The sequence below is a fragment of the Equus quagga genome, chromosome 12 (assembly GCF_021613505.1).
Source record: "Equus quagga isolate Etosha38 chromosome 12, UCLA_HA_Equagga_1.0, whole genome shotgun sequence".
In the NCBI taxonomy this organism is placed as follows: Eukaryota; Metazoa; Chordata; class Mammalia; order Perissodactyla; family Equidae; genus Equus; species Equus quagga.
Window position 1 is genome coordinate 67,390,410 of NC_060278.1, and position 18,177 is coordinate 67,408,586.

Here is an 18,177-nt window from a genome sequence, read left to right on the forward strand (position 1 = left end):
AATTATGACTGGGATTGAATTGAGCAATTTGGGAAGAATTGACATCTTGATGACATCAAGTCTCTGAAACCACAAACATGGGATATCCATTTAGGTCTTATTTCATTTCTCTCAGAAATGTTTTGCAGTTTTCAGTGTATACACCTTGAATATTTTTGTCAGATTTATCTCTAAGTATTTTGTATATTTGTACTATTATAAGTGGTATTTATTTCAATTTCTGACCATTCATTAATATTACATAGAGATAAAATTGAACTTTGCATATTAATTTTGCATATGTTTAATAACTTGCTAAATTAATTATCAGTTCTAGTAGCTGTTTTGTAGATTCTAGACAATTTTGTTATCTACGAATAAAAGATAGTTTTAATTCTTCCTTTCCAATCTGGATGCGTTTTATTTCTTTTCTTGTCTTTGCACTGGCTTGAACCTCCAGTATAATTTTGAATATAAGTGGTAAGAGCAGACATTTTTTTCTTGTTCCTGACCTTCGTGGAAAAGCATTCAGTCTTTTGCCATTAAATATGATGTTAGCTACAGGTTTTTCAAAAATAACCTATATCAAATTGAAGCTCTCTTCTATTCCTAATTTTCTGAGAGTTTTTATGAGGAATGAATACTGAATTTTCAAATGTCTTTCCTGAATTTACCAGATAAACATACAGGTATTCTTTTCAGTTTGTTAATATGGTGAATCACATTGATTACTTTTCTTATGTTAAACCAACCTTGCATTCTCAGAATAAATCCTACTTGGTCATGACATATTGTCCTTTTTATATATCGATTCAATTTACTAAAATTTTTATTAGAATTTTTCTATTGATGTTCATGAGAGCTATTGATCTGTAGTTTTATTTTCTTGTAATGTCTTTTGCTGTGGGAAAACATACTTTAGAGAAATGAATCATTTTAAATTTATTAAGACTTATTTTGTAGCCCAGAGTATGGTCTACCTTGGTAAATGTTCCATATGCACATAAGTAGAATGTGTATTCTGCTGTTGTTGGCAGAGTGCTCTATAAGTATCAATTAGGTCAAATTGGTCAATAGCATTCTTAAAATTTCCTATATTCCTCTTGATTTTCTGTCTACACCTTCTATCAATTATTAAGGGAGGGATGTTAAAATCTCCAAAGATAGCTTATTTACTTATTTGTCTTTATAGTTCTATCAATTTTTGTGCAGTCTGTTTTGAAGTTCTACTATTAGGTACATAAATATTCAGGATTGTTGTGTCCTCTTGAACTTTGTTATCCCTGGCAATGGTCCCTATTCTGAAATCCACTTTGTCTGAAATGAGTAAAGCCACTCCAGCTTTCTCTTAATTAGTGTTAGCATGGAGTATCTGTTTGCATCCTTTTAATTTGAACTTATTGTATCTTTATATTTAAAGCACATTTTTGCAATGCACATATAACTGAGTCTTGCTTTTTTATCCAATCTATATCTGCTTTGTATGTTCTTTAATTGGGATATTTAAACCATTTACATTTAATGTAATTATTGATATGGTTAGGTTTAAGTCTGTCATCTTGCTATTTGTTTTCTATTTGTCTCCGCTGTTCTTTATTTCTTTTTTCCTCTCTTATTGCCTTCTTTTGGATTAATTGTATATTTTGATGATTCCACTTAATCTTTTCTGTAGGCTTATTAGATATAATTCTCTGAATTTGATTTATAACTTTAGTGCTTTTGTAGAGTTTATAGTAGATGTCTTTAACTTATCACAGTCTATCTTCAGGTGATATTATGCCACTTCAGGTACAGTATAAGAACCTTAAAATAGCATACTTACATTTCTCCCCTCTTGGTCTTTGTGCTATTCTTGTCATATAGTTTATTTATACATATGTTATAAGGCCCATGCTATGTTGTTTTTATTTTATGTAAGCAGTCAATTATTTTTAAAGAGATATAAATAATCAGAACAAAATCTTATACATTTACCCATTTAGTTACATTTCCAATGCTCTTCATTCCTCTGTGTAGATCCAGATTTCCATCTGGTATCATTTTTCTTCTGCCTGAAGGGATTCCTTTAACATTTCTTGTAGCATGGGTCTGCTGGTAATGAATTCTTTCACCTTTTATATGTAGGTAAAAGTCTTTATTTCACCTTTACTTTTGAAAGATATTCATTGGGTATAAAATTCTAGGTTGACAGTTTATTTTCTTCCAGTTCTTTAAAGATGTGACTCCACTGTCCTCTTGCTTGCGTTGTTTCCTCTGTTCCCAAACTTCTCTTTTTTTTCCCTCTGGCTGGTTTTAAGATTTTCTTCCCATCACTGTTTCCCACTACTTGATTATGATGAGCTTTGGTATAGTTTTATTCATGTTTCTCGGGCTTGCTGTTCGTTGAACTTCCATTTGTGGGTTATTGTTTTCATAAAGTTTAGAATTTTTTAGTCATTATTTCTTGAAATATTTCTTCCTGTTTCAACCTCTCTCCCCTCTTATTTATGGACTCCCATTACACACATATTAGGTTCTTGAAGTTATCCCATAGCTCACTGATACAATGATACTTTTTTTTAAATTCTCATTTCTGTTTCCAGCTCACTAACCTTTTTTCTGCAGTGTCTAATCTATGGCTAATCCTTCCAGTGTATTTTTCAACTCATGAATTGTAGTTTTTATCTCTAGAAGTTTTATTTGAGGTGCTTTTAAGTCTTCTGTGTCTGTCCTTAACCTTTGGAACTTATATAATAACTGTTTTAATGTTCTTGTCTACTAATTCTAACATCTGCTTCAGATCTGCGTTGGTTTCGATTTACTGAGTTATCTCCACATTATGCATCATAAATTCCCAGTTTTTTGAGCACCTGGTAATCTTTTATTGGATTCCAAATTTTGTGATTTAACCTAGTCGAGTGCTGGATAATTTTGTTTTCCTACAAATATTCTTGAACTTTGTTCTGGGACTCAGTTAAGTTACTTGGGAAGCAGTTTGATCCTTTTGGTTCTTGCTCTAAAGATTTGTTAGACAGGACTGGAGCGGGGCTCTCTCCAGAACTAATTAGTCCCCACCACTGATGCAAGAGTCTTCTGTGCACTCTCCCAATGCCTTGTGAGTCTCCTCACATAAGGTTCTCCCGTATGGCTGATGAGAACACATATTATTCCCAGCCTTGTACAAACACTGGGCACTGTTAACTCTAATCCTTTTGGGAGGTTCTTTCTTCAGCCTGACCTTCAGTAGTTTCCTCCTATGCATGTGCTGATCAGTATTCACCTGAATACACAAAGCGACCATCTGCTAGTGTCTAACATCTCTCTCTGTGCAGCTCTCTCCTCTCTAGCACTCTGTCCTACAAACCTTAGTGGCTTTAGTCTCCATGGACTTACAGATCTGTCTCCTCAACTCAGGAGGTCCAGTGGGCTCCCACTGGTTTCTCCTGCCCTGTGCGGGAGAACTGGGCTGGAACTCTCTCAAGACAGTAGGCCAGGGCAATTGGAAGATCTACCTGGCTTGTTTCCCACCTCTCAGGTATCCCTATCCTTTGTTACCTGACAAGCTGTTATTTCATGTATTTTGGCCACTTTTTAGTTGTTTCAGGCAGAAGAGTAAATCCAGTCTTTGTTACTCCATCTTTGCCAGAAGGAGTAGTCCCTTGCAGTGTTGGTTTTTTTTTTCAATTAATTCCATTCATCAGCTTCATTTCCCTCAATCTAATCCATGCCATACAACCTTCTTTAAAAAGCTCAGGTGTTCCTCAGTTGTCTCTTCTGGGGTGTTTCCCATCCTCCTTTCCACATACTGAATTAGGGGGTTTTCCTCTCCCTGACAATGTCACACCTCTTGAAGGCTCAGGCTGAGTTTTAGTCTCCTGAGTACCCTCAACACCTAGCAGAGTGCCTGACCACTGTAAGTGCCCAACCTCTGTGCAGAGAATAAATCAGCACTTGAAATATAACACCCAACCAGCTACAGTTTGGGTTCTTTTGTGGTTTGGGGGATAAGAATGCATTTTCCACAGAGATAATGTGAAAATCCAGGAGGATGAGCCAGGTGGCCTAGCGCTAAGATAAAGGTCCTCCCTCCCTCCTTGTCTTCCCAAGATTTTCTTTGCGTGAGTTGATGGGCAAGGTAAATATTGTTTTGTCCAAGGTTGGAAAGGAGAAAAAGAGAGAATTGGCACTGCATTTGTCCCCCATCCTGGGCTCAGGGATGGGTCCTGGGTCCAGCTAGATGGAGGAGTCAGGAGGCCTAGAAGTTGAAGGAGCTGCATAGTGAAACGCACCTTGGGATTCTCACCACACACAGTGCTGATGTAGGACCAGGCTGACAACATTAGCCTAGAAGTGAGCCCATTCATTCTCCCTACTCCTGCCCCACTCAAGCCCCTTAGTGGGGCCTTGTTCCTGAGGATACAAGAGACATGCCCTGAGACATGTGAGGACCCAGAGCCCAGTAAACATGGGAATTTATATTACTCTGAACCCATTAGTGGCCAGAGGTTGGCAGAGAGGAAACAATGGCTGGATCCCTGGGCCCATGCACCAGATCCTATGCAGTCTATTCCATGACTGGCTCTGGCCTCCTTTGGTGTGAGTTTGCCCCTCTTTAGGTTAGGGCAGCAGCAGATGCAGAGCTCTATCAGCATCACCCTGGCAAGCTGGGGGGCAAGAGTACGGGGAGGCTCCTGCTGAGGTCAGGCAAGGACAGCTGAGCCAGCAGCTCTCCAAGGAGTCTCTGTAGCTTGCAGAGCCCATTCAAGCAGGAAGGAACATGCTGCCTCATTTGAGTATGTGGACAGTATGTAAGTCTCTTCAGAAAGTCTAGATTTTTAACTGGCTTTAAATGAGCAGCTTTATCTATCTCAGCCTCCTGAAATCAGGGAACGTATGAGAAAGAAGGTAGAGAAGGGATGAAATTCCATTCTGACCAGTATTCTTGGAGACAGCAGGGAGGCTGGAATTTGTCTGTTATAAACACACAGCCTCTGTTGACTCCCGGCCCGCTGTCTCCCTGATCTTAGTGCTAGTGAGGTCTTGTCCACAAGACCTAAGAACTCTCCAAGACCTTAGAACTTCTTGGTAACGACCCTAGCACCAGGAACACCCCTGACCCTGATGGCACAAGCAGCTCCCAGCCCCCGCCCCCAGGCCCCAGGCCTGAGTGAATGGTCTCCATTACCTGGACTCTTTCCATGGCCTCTGGAGAGACAGGTTCCTGTAGCTCCTCGACTATTTTCTGGGAACTCTGGCTGCTACTCCTGAGCTCAGCATCTTTGAGAGAAAGAGTGGTACAAGGACAGAAAATAAATGATAATTATCTGCAGAGCCACAGAAATTGGAGACAGCACAGTAATGTGTTTCTAAACTGCAGCATACCTAAAGAATTATATTGCCGAGGGCAGTACCATGAGGTGGGAAGAACAGGGTCTTTGCAGCCCACGCCAATTCTGACCTCTCTGTGCCCTCGCCCACATGATGGAGATTGAATGTACCTGCCCCTATGGGAGTCGTGGAGATAAAGTGATGCCAGCCATGGGCTTGGGCCTGGCCTGGCCCCCCGGCCGCCCTCCACCTCTGCAGGCTACTGAGCTTTGTGATCCTGTCAGAGGAGCCCCCTTTGACGTTTACAGACAACTGACTGTCAACTTGCCGGATGCCAGGCTTTGAAATTTTAAGACAGAATGTGGAAAAGCCACAGTTAGCTCTGTCAGTGCCACGTGAAAGCATAAGCTCGGCACCAGCGCTGCCTCCCCTTTCTTGAAAATGCTGTGAACACACGGTCTGACAGTGGCCACTATTTTCACTTTTCTACTTTCTAAGTGAGAAGAACTGGAGCAGAGCACAGCTGCTTTAATATATCCTGGAAAATCAACAAGCAGAGTAGCGCTCAAGTATTTAAGCTTGACTAAAAATTACAGTAGGAAAAAAGTTTCCTATTGCCTAAAGAGCTCTTTTTCCCCTCCTCCTTCTCATCCTCCTCCTTCTGCCTTCTTTTCTTTTCTTTCTTTCTATGTCTCTCACCCCCTCCCTCCCTTCCCCTCTTTCTTTCTCTCCCCTCTTCATCTCTCCCCGCCCCCACCTCCTCCCTTCTGGCTCACTCTGTGCCTGCTCTGCTGGGGGCCTCTCAGCCTGATCTGCTCACAGTCTTTGGGCCTTAGCTCAGAGCAGCCTAGCACGCTCTGCTCAGGGGCTGCTTCTCCTTGGAGGCTGCCGCAGATGCAGGAGGGACCCTGGGTCTGCTGGAGGCTCCGAGACACTGCTTCCAGCATGGGCCTGCCACTCCGTCTTATGTTTGTAACTGTCACATCAGATGCTGTGGGCCAGAGGCAGCCTAGATGCCCTCGGCTTCCTCCCCTCCTACTGTGCTGTTCCAGCACCAGCCAGGGCAATGGCTCCTGCAGATTCCTCTCCATTCATATCCCTGGATCATTCATGCCCTATATCTGCTCCTGGAAAAGATGTAGGTGAACGAAATAGAATGAAATTCTAAGAGAAAAATTAGATACCCAAGGAGGTGTAAAGGGCACAGATGAGGAGGTACATAATGTTGAAGGTACAAGGAAAGAGAACCGCATCCCAGCATGACGGGTAGCCCGCCATGGAGAGAAAATGTCAGGAGAGAGAAGCAAAGGACTTGGAACGCCCCGTCTGGAGAAAGACGCTTTGGGAGGAATAAAATATATCACGTCTCTAGTTCCTGAATGCATCCTGCTCCTTGCAAAACGTTCCAGATAGTCTAGACAGGGTTTCCAGCATCTCAAGAGGACAAGAGCAGTGTGCTTTTTAGGTTAATTTACTTTGTTATTGAGATATAACACACAGTAAAGTGCGTGAATTTCTACAGATATCTACTCCCACATAACCACCACCTAGATGAATACTGAAAGCATTTCCAGCACCCAGAAGTTTCCCTCATCCTCTTGACTAGCAACACACGTCTTAAAGGTAGCTGTTCTTCTGATTTCTACCATCATTTATTTGTTTTGCTCATCAGCAAACTTTTTCAACTAAAAAAACCCACATAACTCCTTATTCTTAAGTTGTACTTTATTTTTTTAAAAGATAGTTGTCTCCTATTTTAAGCTTTAAATTTGGAGAACTACAAAAAAACACAACTAAAAAGAAACTAGACCTTCCCTGTGCGTGTGTTTCTTTTACAATTAGGACAAAATTGCTAAAAAGTGAAGAATCTTAAAGAATGGATTAGATTTGCAATGAACTAATAATCCTGGTGACTTCACTCTTTGACAGCCTAATGTTCATGAGACAATTACCAACTACCATGACTAATTGTCTTGGCTAAACTGTCATGGGTGTTGCAGATTATTATTAAGCAGCTGCCATGCTCGTCCCCAGAGGTGGCTGCATTTCAGAACTGGGCGAGGTGATGCTCGCTCTCTCCTCCCTGTGTCTCTGGGGTTTTCTGAGGTTTAATTAGTTAATGTTCATAATGTGTCCTGAGATCCTCAAACGTGAGGTGCCATCCCAGGGAAAAGTTGAGGCAGTGGTATTACATAACACACAACTAAAAACACAACTGAGGTTGCAAATTTAATTGTTATTTTATTGTTTACACTACCTAAGTAGCTTAGAAGTCATGAACTAGTAGTTTATTCTAGAGGGAGTGAAGGCACAATTTGCTAGGACTCTCTCTCCAAGGGAGACTGCTGAACTGAGGTGGGTTCACCAGGAAGCTGATAAAGCTGGAGCTTCCAGCACCTCCCCAGTACAGGCCCCCCCAAAGCACAGCACTTCCCACTGCACTCATAATTTGGCATCCTTTTTCTTAAAGAGGGCTCCCAAATGGTACAGACTTCAGGAGCCACAAGACCTGGATCTGCCCTGCTCTTTGTCTAACAGCAATAATACATAGGGAAAGCTAAATAATATATCATGAAGGCTTTAGGAATTAATAATAGTATACAATCTGGTGGTTTTTAACATTTATTTTAAATATTGACTGAAAATCCCAATAAGATTTCTTTTGAAATGAAATAAACTGATTCTAAAAGAGTAAATATGAAGCAACAGTCAACAAAATTTTAAGAAATAAGAACAAAGAATGGGCCAAATTTCCTAATGAATCTTAAGACATATTATAAAGCCATAGTTATTAAAATAATAAGTTATCAGAGTAGGAATAGAACAGAATGGAATCTAGAAATGGCCAGGCAATTACGAAGCATTGATATATGTTAAAGATGGCACTTCAAATTGGTGGGGAAAGAATAAATTATACAATAAGTAGTGCTGGCTAACCATATAGGAAAAAGTTAATTTCGGCCTCTATTTCATATAATACATAAAAGTCAATGGTAGATATATTAACAGCCTAAAGATGTTTTTAAAATACTTTGAAATTACTAGAAGAAAATACAGAAGAATATCTCTATGATCTTGTAGGTGGAAAAATCCTTTCTTAAAAATGCAAAAGCAGAAGTCATAAAGGAAAAATATTGACATATTTGACTACATCAAAATCCAGAAGTTCTATCTGTCAAAAGTACCCTTAAAAAAAAGTTAAAACAAAAAGATACATGGAGAAAATATTCACAATACACGCAATAGACCAATATTTCAAGAAAAGAAAAAACCCAAAAGGCAAAGGAAATAAATGGACAGGAAATGTAAACAATCAATAAACAAAGAATGTTCAACCTCAATAATATTTGGAGAAATAAAATGAAAACAATGACATCACACTGGTGGCAATGTGAGGCATTTCCAAGCCCAGCAAGAACAATTCTTGGAATACAACCTGTGCAGACTCTTGCACGGGCCCCAAGGAGACACGCTCAAGGATGTTACTGGAGCATCATTCCCAATAACAAAATAATGGAAGCAACGTAAATGCTGTTGAAAATTTATCTATGTGGATGGACAAATGTGGCACATTCCACACAGTGGAATACTACCCAGAAGGCAAAAGGAGTGTCCTAGACCCACGCGTATCAACATTGTCAGATCCCAAAGAGATGAGTGAAGAAGCAAACTTCAAAATGTCACATACCCAAAAGACACCATTTATATAAAAAACACTGCCACAAAAGGGTAGTATTTTTTCTATGAATACATGGACTTCATACAAAAGTATAAAGAAGAGATCTGGAGGGATACATACTAAAGTTTTAACAATGGCTATTTCTGGGGAAGAGAGAGAGAACCAGGCTTGGATGTTGATCAAAGGGAACTCAACTTTAACTAGTACCCTAATTTTTTAAAGGAGGACAGTTTCACGTATTACCAATGCAATTAAGATTCAAAAAAAGTCTCATTATAAAAGTAAATTTCTTTCTTCAAAATATTACAAAATAGGTTTTGATTGTTTTTTTAAGGAAGATTGTTGCTGAGCTAACATCTGTGCCATTCTTCCTCTATTTTGTATGTGGGTCACTGCCACAGCATGGCTGACAAGTGATGTAGGTCTGTGCCCGGGATCCAAACCCACGAACCTGGGCCACTGAAGTAGAGCATGTCAAACTTAACCACTAGGCCACAGGGCCAGCCCCTACAAAACAGTCATTTTTGTTTAATATTTTAATATTATGGATGATTTCAGAAAAGACTCACAAATGAATTTAAGTCACTCAGTTTTCAGAAGAGAAAAGATTAGAGGCTCAAGTGAAATCATTTATTCAACTAAAAGTCAATGGAGAACAATGAGTTGCAGGCACTCTATGAGGTACACAGAAGTAATGAGGAATAAGATGCATCATTCTTACTCTAAAAAGCTCACAAGCGATCAGGGTGTGTGGGCCTGTGTGGGCGCACACACACCCCTAACTATCTTACAGTGTGAAAACTGCTAAAGCAGAGGTACGAACAAAGCACACTGAGTGTTCATTTATTTATTCATTGACTCATTAAAAAATTTATATTTCACACCTACCATCTGCTAGACACTAACACCTTAGACGTTGGGGACTTGGCAATGAATCAAAGTGCCAGCAGGGCCACGCTCCCTCCAGAGGCTCTTGGGGAGAATCTGTTCCTGGCTCTTCCAGCTCATGATGGCCGCTGGCATTCCTTGCCATGTAGGCACATCACTCCAATCTCTGCCTCCCTGGTCACACGGTCTCCTCCTCTTCTGTCTGTGTTATCTCCCTCTGTCTCTCTCACATAAGGACACTTGTGATGGCATTCAGGGACCCTCAGATAATCTAGGATAATCTCCTCATGTCAAGACCCTAATCAGACCTAGAAAGATTCTTTTTGCAAAACTAAGGTAAAATTTACAGGTCCCAGGGATTGGGATGTGGATATCTTTGGGGAGGTCATGTTTCTGTCTACCTCAATAGGCACCGGTTGCTGACTGAGTGCTGTGTATCCAACCAAATCCTTATTAGGAAGGTCAAACTTGTCCAAATCAGAAATCACAGCATCTCCATCAAATAAGTCATTCACTCCTATTATTGCCATCTTGCAAAACGGTTCCATCATCCACCTCATTTCTGATGTCATCCTTGATATTTCCCTTTTCCACAACCTTCCTTCCCCATATGCAGTAAAACATCAAGTTCCACCAATTCTCCAAAATATATCCCAGGTTCATACATAATCACTGTTCTGTTTCACTCTCTTCTTATCTCTGTCCCAGACACTCTAGTGACCCTTGGAAAGTCTTCCTGTGAACTGGAAGACCATGTATCCATTTCTAATTAAAGATTCCCAGTGGTTCATCATCAGATATGTTGTAATTAAATAGAATCTAAATTCTTTTGTAAGGCATGCAAGGCTTTGATTGCTTTGCCTCCATCTCCTGTTCTGCTTTATCTCCTGTCACTCCCTCACTTCATACCTCCTTATTTTGCACATTTTGTTCCCTCTTCCAGGAAAATCTTTCTGCTTATTTACCTAGAAAGCTCCAATTTGTTTTTGAAGTTTGACTCAAAAGCTTTCTTTTCTATAAAGTCTATGCTGGTGCTCTAAAGATGACTTAGGTATAATTCTGCTATGGTCCCACCACAATTTTCTAACCTTCAAAACAATTCTCTGATTATAAATTCATTTGTCTTGCATGTTTATCCTGCCATTAGATAGTACTAGACTTACCATGTACTAGACTAGGTTCCTAAAGTCTAGTATACGGGATATACTCAGCATTTGCTGAACAGCTGAATGAACAGCAAGAGGCTGCTAATAGAGTCCATAATGATACAAAGAAAAACACTAGGCAAGTTGCATGACAGGAGGACAAAGGGCTTTCTTCATATTTTTCAAGGCAACTCCTCCCATCTAGACTGCAGTGCAGACTCCAAGCCAGACAGTATGATGAACTTGAGCATAATGCACTAGTAATTCCCAGATCACTGTCTTGAGATGAGACTATAGGTTTTAGCCTTCTCCAGGCTAAACTGCAGTTTGTGTCTCCTTAGGACAGGAGAAAGAAGGCCATGACAAAAATCATCAGCATTATTCTTTTTTTTAATCATGGGTTGTTATGATGATGCGGATTTTTCACTCTCTCTGTATTTAGGCCCTTTGCCATGTAGTGTCTTCTCATTCTGATTGTGGGCTCAGCCACGTGATCTGTTTTGGATGAGTGACATGTGTTAGTTCAAAGCCTAGACCTCAAGAAGCCTTGTGTGTTTCCACTTGGTCTCTTGCACCTCTGCTGTCACCATGAGAACATGCCCAATCTAGCCTGCTAAAGAGTGAGAGGCATATGGAACAGAGCCAAGGTCAGCCTAGATTAGCCAACAGGCAACCAACCCCAAGACATGTGAGAAGACCCAGTCAAGATCAGCAGATCTGTCTAGCTGACCCCAACTGCATGAGCAAAACATGCTTGCTGTGGTATGTAACTGTGGCTTTGTGGTTGTCTGTTAGCAGCATTACTGCAGCAATGGATTATTGATGCAGTCAGAAAAAATATCAGAGAGAATCAACCAAATCCTGAAGCTGGTTCTTTGAAAATACTAATTAAATTGACATTGGTGAGATTAAGAAAGAAAAAGGCAGAAATAACGCCAGGAATAAAAAATAGAAACATAGGGGACATCTATAAAGTAAGATGGTAAATATAAACCCATTAAAACATTAAACGTAAATAGACTAAATACCCCAATTAAAAAGACAATGGTTGTCACATCAAATTAAAAACAAAAACCAAACTCTATGCTCTTTATAAGAGACACATCCAAAAGGTAAGGAAATAGGAAGGATAAAAATAAAAGGATGGAAAAAGATACGGCGTGCAAACATGACTCAAAGAAAGTAGGTGTGGCCATATTAAAACCATAAAAAGTAGACTTTAAGGCAAAGAAAGACACTTCATAATTGATAAAGAAAAGTTAAAGGAAGATATAATGATTTAAAAATTATGCATCTAATAATATAGACTCAAAATATATAATGAAAAAATGATAGACTATGAGTAAAAATGGTACTTTCACCATCAAAGCAGGAGATTTTAATACACCTCTCATGAATTGATCAAACAAGTGATGAAGTCAATAAGGATAAAATATTTGACAACATTGCTATCAAACATGACTGATTCTTATAGAACCTTGCACCTAACAACTATAGGATATATGCTCTTTTCATGGACTCAAGGAACATTTACAAAAATTGACCATATGCTGAAAAACGTTTAAAGGACTAAAATCACACAGTGTAGGCTTTCTGACTTCAATGCAATAAGCTAAAACCTAGTAATAAAAAGATAGCTAGAACATCCCAAGTGGATAAAGAAAACGTGGTACATACATACAATGGAATATTCTTCAGTCTTAAAAAGAGAAGGAAATTCTGCAATATGTGACAATATGGATGAACCTTGAACACACTATGCTAAGTGAAATAAGCCAGTCACAGAAGAACAGATACTGCATGATTTCACTTATATGAGGTATCTAAAATAGTCAGACGCATAGAAGCAGAGAGTAGGATGGTGATTGCCAGGGTCTGGGGGAAGGGGAAATGGGGAGTTGCTATTCAACAGGTATAAAATTTCAGTTATGCAAGATGAACAAGTTCTAGAGATCTGCTGTACAACTGTGCCTGTAGTTAACAAAACTATATTGTACACTTAAAAATTTAAGAAAGTAGTTCTTATGCTAAGTATTCTTACCACAATAAAATAAAATAAAAAGATAAATAGAATATCCCCATATTTTTGGAAATAAATATTGCTTTAAACAACTTATGGGCCAACGAATGAGTAAAATAAAATTTCAAAAATATTGATAATGAATACATTATACAACAAAATTTGTGAGTTGCAGCTAAATCCAAGCATAGAGGAATATTTATAGTTTAAACACATATTAGAAAAGAAGAAAAACTGAAAATTGATGAGTCAAGAACCTATCTTAAAATATAGGAAAACAACATCAAATTAAGCCCAAAAATAAAAAAGAGGAAATAATAAAGAAAAGAGCAGAAATGAAATAGATAATAAACATTAAATAGGAAGGATCAAACAAGCCAAAAATCGGTTCTTTGTGAAGACTAATAAAATTGATGTCCCTAGCGAGATTGCTCCAGAGAGAGAATACAAATATCAAGGTCAGGAATTTTGAAAAAGGCAGCATCACTATACAGCTTATGAATATTAACAGTTTAATAAGAGAAAATGAAGAACAGCTTCAATTTTATCTTAACGCATTTAAAAATGTAAAGAAAACATATAAATTCTTATAAAAAATTACAAATTACCAAACAGACCAAAGAAGAATAGTTCTATAACAATTTAAAAAATTGAAACTGCAATTAAAAACTTTCCCCAAAAAAGTACACCAGGTTCAGACTGCTTCACTGGCAAATGCTACAAAATATTTAAAGAATAAATATTTCTAAACTTGCAAAAACTTCTAAAAATAGAAGAGAGAATACTTCTCAAATTGTTCTATGAGGCCAGCATAATCTCATTTCCAGAGTTTTGCAAGGACATTTCAAGGGGTAAAAATCACAGACCAATCTCACGCCTGAACATGTCTGCAAAAATCTTCAACAAAACATTAGCAAAAAGAACCCAGCATTGCATAAAGAATAACGTATGGTTATTATTAACAAAATAGTTACCATAGAAAAATCAATCAACGTAATTCACCCCATTAACAAAATAATGGATAAGAATCATATGATCATCTCAGTAAATACACAAATAAAGCATTTTATAAAATTCAATTCAATAAAAAGACAACCATTCCTGATAAATTTCTTAGCCAACCAGAAATACAGAAACTTCTTTAATCTGATAATGGGTATTCACAAAGTCATCCTTAATGATGACATATTGAGAGCTTTCCATTTAGTATTGAGAACAACATAAGGATGTCTGCTAACACAACTTGTATTCAAGGTATTAGCCAGTGCATGAAAAAGAACTGGAAAGTAAAAACTTAAAATTTACATTATACAGAGAAAACTCAAAACAATCTACAGATAAATTCATAGAATTAATAAGTCACTGTAGCAAGGTTGTTGGATGGAGGGTCAATATCCAAAAACCAATTGCATTTCTATATAACAGCAACAAACAATTTGAAAACAAAATTTTTTAAAGATGTAATTTCCAAAAGTGTGAAAATATCAAATACCTAGGAATAAACAGATGTGAAAAGCCTCTATGCAAAAACTATAAAACATTGTGGAAAGAAATTAAAGAGGCCATAAATAAATTGAGGAATATACCACATTCATAGATTGGAAGTCGTAATATATTGTAAAGATGTCAGTTCCCCCAAACTGATCTATAAATTCAAAGCAATCTCATTCAAGATCTCTAAAGCTATCATCATTTTTGAGCTGACTCTCAAGTTCATGTGAGAAATCAGATAACTAAGAATAAAAAAGTCAATTAAAAAATAAGGTAAAAAGACTAGCTCTACATGATATCAGGATTTATCATAAGGCTATGGTAATTAGGCAGGATAGTACTGACAAAGAGAAAAAAGAATTCCAGAATCAACCCACAAATATATAGACAACTGATTTGTGACAAAGGTGGCACTGCAATGGGGGAAAGGTTGACCTTTTCAATAAATGGTGCTTGGTCAATTGGATATCCATATTTTTTTAAATGAAGCTTGATTCTTATATCACACCATACATGAAAATCAATTCCATGTGGATAGTAGATCTGAATGTGAAAGGTAAAACAAAATGAGGTGGGAAATTTGAGTGAAGTTGTTTAGGATCCATTCTTCATTACCTCACGTCAAAACTGCCTATGCCCTAGACTTAGAGGACATTGCTTAGAATAATTCATTATAAAATTTCTTCTGGTATAGTGTTGGCATTGAAATGGAAATACTATCATCAGGTTAAATATAATACAAACCTAAACATATCAGATGGGGCAAAAATAGTTACTTTATATTGGTAAAAGATAGACACAATGACAACCTCGTTGTCATGAAACCACATGCACCAAAGAGCCTAGCATCTAAGTACCTAAGGCCAAAGTTTTACAGATGCAAAGAGAAATAGACAAGACCACAATAAACAGAAATTTTAATTTACCTTCTCAGAATATGATAGACCAAATCAACAATAATAAAGATAGAAAATTTGAATGTCATCAGTAAGCTGTATTTAATAACGCTATATCAAAGTTTAAACTCTATAAACAGAGAATATACATTCTTTTCAGAAGTCCGTGGACATGTGTAAAAACTGATCCTATACTAGGATCAGGCTGTAAAGAAAGACCTCAGTTTAAACTAAAAGTAGAAATTACATGTCATATTTTTAAGCATAATGCAAAAAATTTAGAAATTCCTGACAAGAGGACACACACACACACACTAATCACACCAATTGGAAATCAAACCCTAAATAACTTTTAGATGAAAGAAGATATTAAAACCAGAACCACAGATTACTCATAAAATAACAACATGAGAATGAGAACATTAATATCAGTATTAATTGATAATAGCCCATGGGATATAGACAAGGCAATACTGAGTGGAAGATTCATAGCTTTAAATGTGAGGGATTAACAGCCCACCAAAGAATTATGAAGATTACTTTAAACTGAAAACATCTGAACCATCAGCAGTCACAGAAACATAATCTAAACCTAAGCAGAGCCTCCTGAAAATACAGCTGCCATGGACTTTCTCCGAGAGTCTCCTGTTTGGGAGAAGACTGACCCCTTCCACAAGGAAGTGCAAATTGAGCAGCCATAAACCACCCGCCCTAGACACACTCCCGGGAACCTCCCAGTAAGGAGGGAGACTGGCCGTTCCCATTGGGATCAAAAACCCAATAGACCCTTCCACACTTTCCCAAGGAAGCTCTAACTCCCCCACTCCCTTTGTGAAGTTGCTTTATGTACTTTTACCTCTGGCTATTCAGCTAGTTACTCCCCACTACAGAGTACTCCTGCCTGTGCAATAAACACTTCTGCTGTTGATCTGTCTATTGTCAGTTAATTTGCAGGTCCCTGACCATTCAGACCCAAGTTGTAAGAGGAAAAGATTTTTCTCCCAATGGTTTTGGTGATGAAGGTGGGCTGGTTGGGACTTCCTGCTTGATCCAGAGACTGTAGCTGAAAGCCCAGATCCTCTGACCAAGCAAGCAAAAGTGAGCTTTCTTACCAGTCAGACTCCTGGAATTCTGCTCAGGCTCCAGTCAAGTGAGAGTAAGAAGATTCTTTCCTTGTCTTTTCTAAAAAAGATTTTCCAAAATCTAGCTATACAGTCATGCATCACTTAACGACAGGGACGCATTCTGAGAAATGTGATGTCAGGCAATTTCCTCGCTGTGTGAACATCATAGAGTATACCTACATAACCTTCTATGAGATAGCCTACTACATACCTAGGCTATACGGTACTAATCTTATGGGACCACAGTCATATATGAAGTCCATTGTTGACCAAAACATTGTTATGTGGTGCGTGACTGTACAGAAGAAACATTTTTGGTAAGAACTAGTGTTTTTGATATTGTGACTCTTGTTATATAGATGGCCACTGTGTCCTGTCTGTCTGTTTCTTTTGTCGTGCTGTTTGTCATAAGAAGGAGAGTTAGGGGCTGGCCTAGTCATTAAGTTCAGCGCTCTCTGCTTTGATGGCCCAGGTTCAGTTCCCAGGCACAGACCTACACCACTCGTCAGTGGCCATGCTGCAGCAGTGACGCACATACAAAATAGAGGAAGACTGGCAATGGATATTAGTTCAAGGCCAACCTTCCTCAAGCAAAAAGAGAAAGATTTGCAACAGATATTAGCTCAAGGCAGATCTTCCTCAGAAGAAAAAAAAAAGGAGACTTATAGGGTAGAACATAGGCATACATCCTATATGTTCAAGTCAGTCTCACAGGCTGGTGAGTTTCTGATTCTTACCAGACTGGAAGTCACTTGGACAAACTTTGCTGTGGGTTACCAGTAAAACTGGATGAGGTTCTCCTTTCTTCTCAGTTTTGTGTCCTGAGAGCTTGACTCGGACCCAGCGAGAGTGCCCTCTCTGTTTTTCTACCTGCCGGGGGATGCAGATTGTCAGGTCTGCACTTGGACGAGGCCAATCATCAGGCTGGGGGCCAGAAACACAAAGTGCATAAGGAACATTTTCTGACCAACCACTGCCAGCTCTCTGGGGGTTTGCCTAAGTCTAAAGCCTAAAGGGTCTCAGCCCATAAAGACCCTTGTCATCTCTTCCCCATTGCCTTTGTAGTGCTGAGAATTGAGTATCACCCGTCCAGATTCACAGATTAACAGGTCCATGATCAGAAGCATTTCACTTTTGTGGGGGACTGGAAACACAAACACCTAACCTCCATTCTCATCTCCTGTGGCAACAGAGGTCCTTGCTTTCTTTCTCCTTGGCTATCTTTGGGTATGGAGGATGCATCTTCTGTGTCCTCTTTGGGGATGCCGCTTGCATCCATGGTTATTAGTTTGAGTCACATATGCAGTGAGTACACTCTCTGAAGCTGTATTAGAATCTCCGGTTTCTTTGTTTGAAAGGTCCTGCTTGGGCTGGAAATTCCTCTTCCTGGCTCTTTGTTTCATGTGACAATTCACTCCCTAACTCCTGGACTGGGAGTTTTTGGCTTTTTGTTTCAAGGCCCCTCTGCTCTCCTTACTTGTTTGGGCTCCCCTTGTAGGAATGTCTCAATCAACTGAAACCTCCTTTCTCCAACCCCTGGCTGACAATACGCTCCACCACTATGGTGCTAACTTTGTCCTTTTCCTTTCTTACTGACATGACTTTACTAACTTTAGGCTCCCTGATCCCCCTTGCTGGGGGCTCTCAG

General features: G+C 38.9%; 1 protein-coding gene across 5 annotated transcripts in view; it reads right to left on the reverse strand.

Annotated features, from left to right (window-relative positions):
- The window catches only part of CFAP61 (cilia and flagella associated protein 61), a 294,287-nt gene that overhangs the window by 191,976 nt on the left and 84,134 nt on the right, over positions 1-18,177 (reverse strand). For all 5 annotated transcript variants that reach the window (XR_006891038.1, XM_046678345.1, XM_046678348.1 and 2 more), the window contains one exon: positions 5,144-5,235. Coding sequence is in view for 4 of the 5 variants with exons in the window: in XM_046678345.1 (XP_046534301.1) it covers positions 5,144-5,235 (92 nt within the window). In the remaining variant the exon portion in view is untranslated. The remainder of the gene's footprint in view (positions 1-5,143; positions 5,236-18,177) is intronic.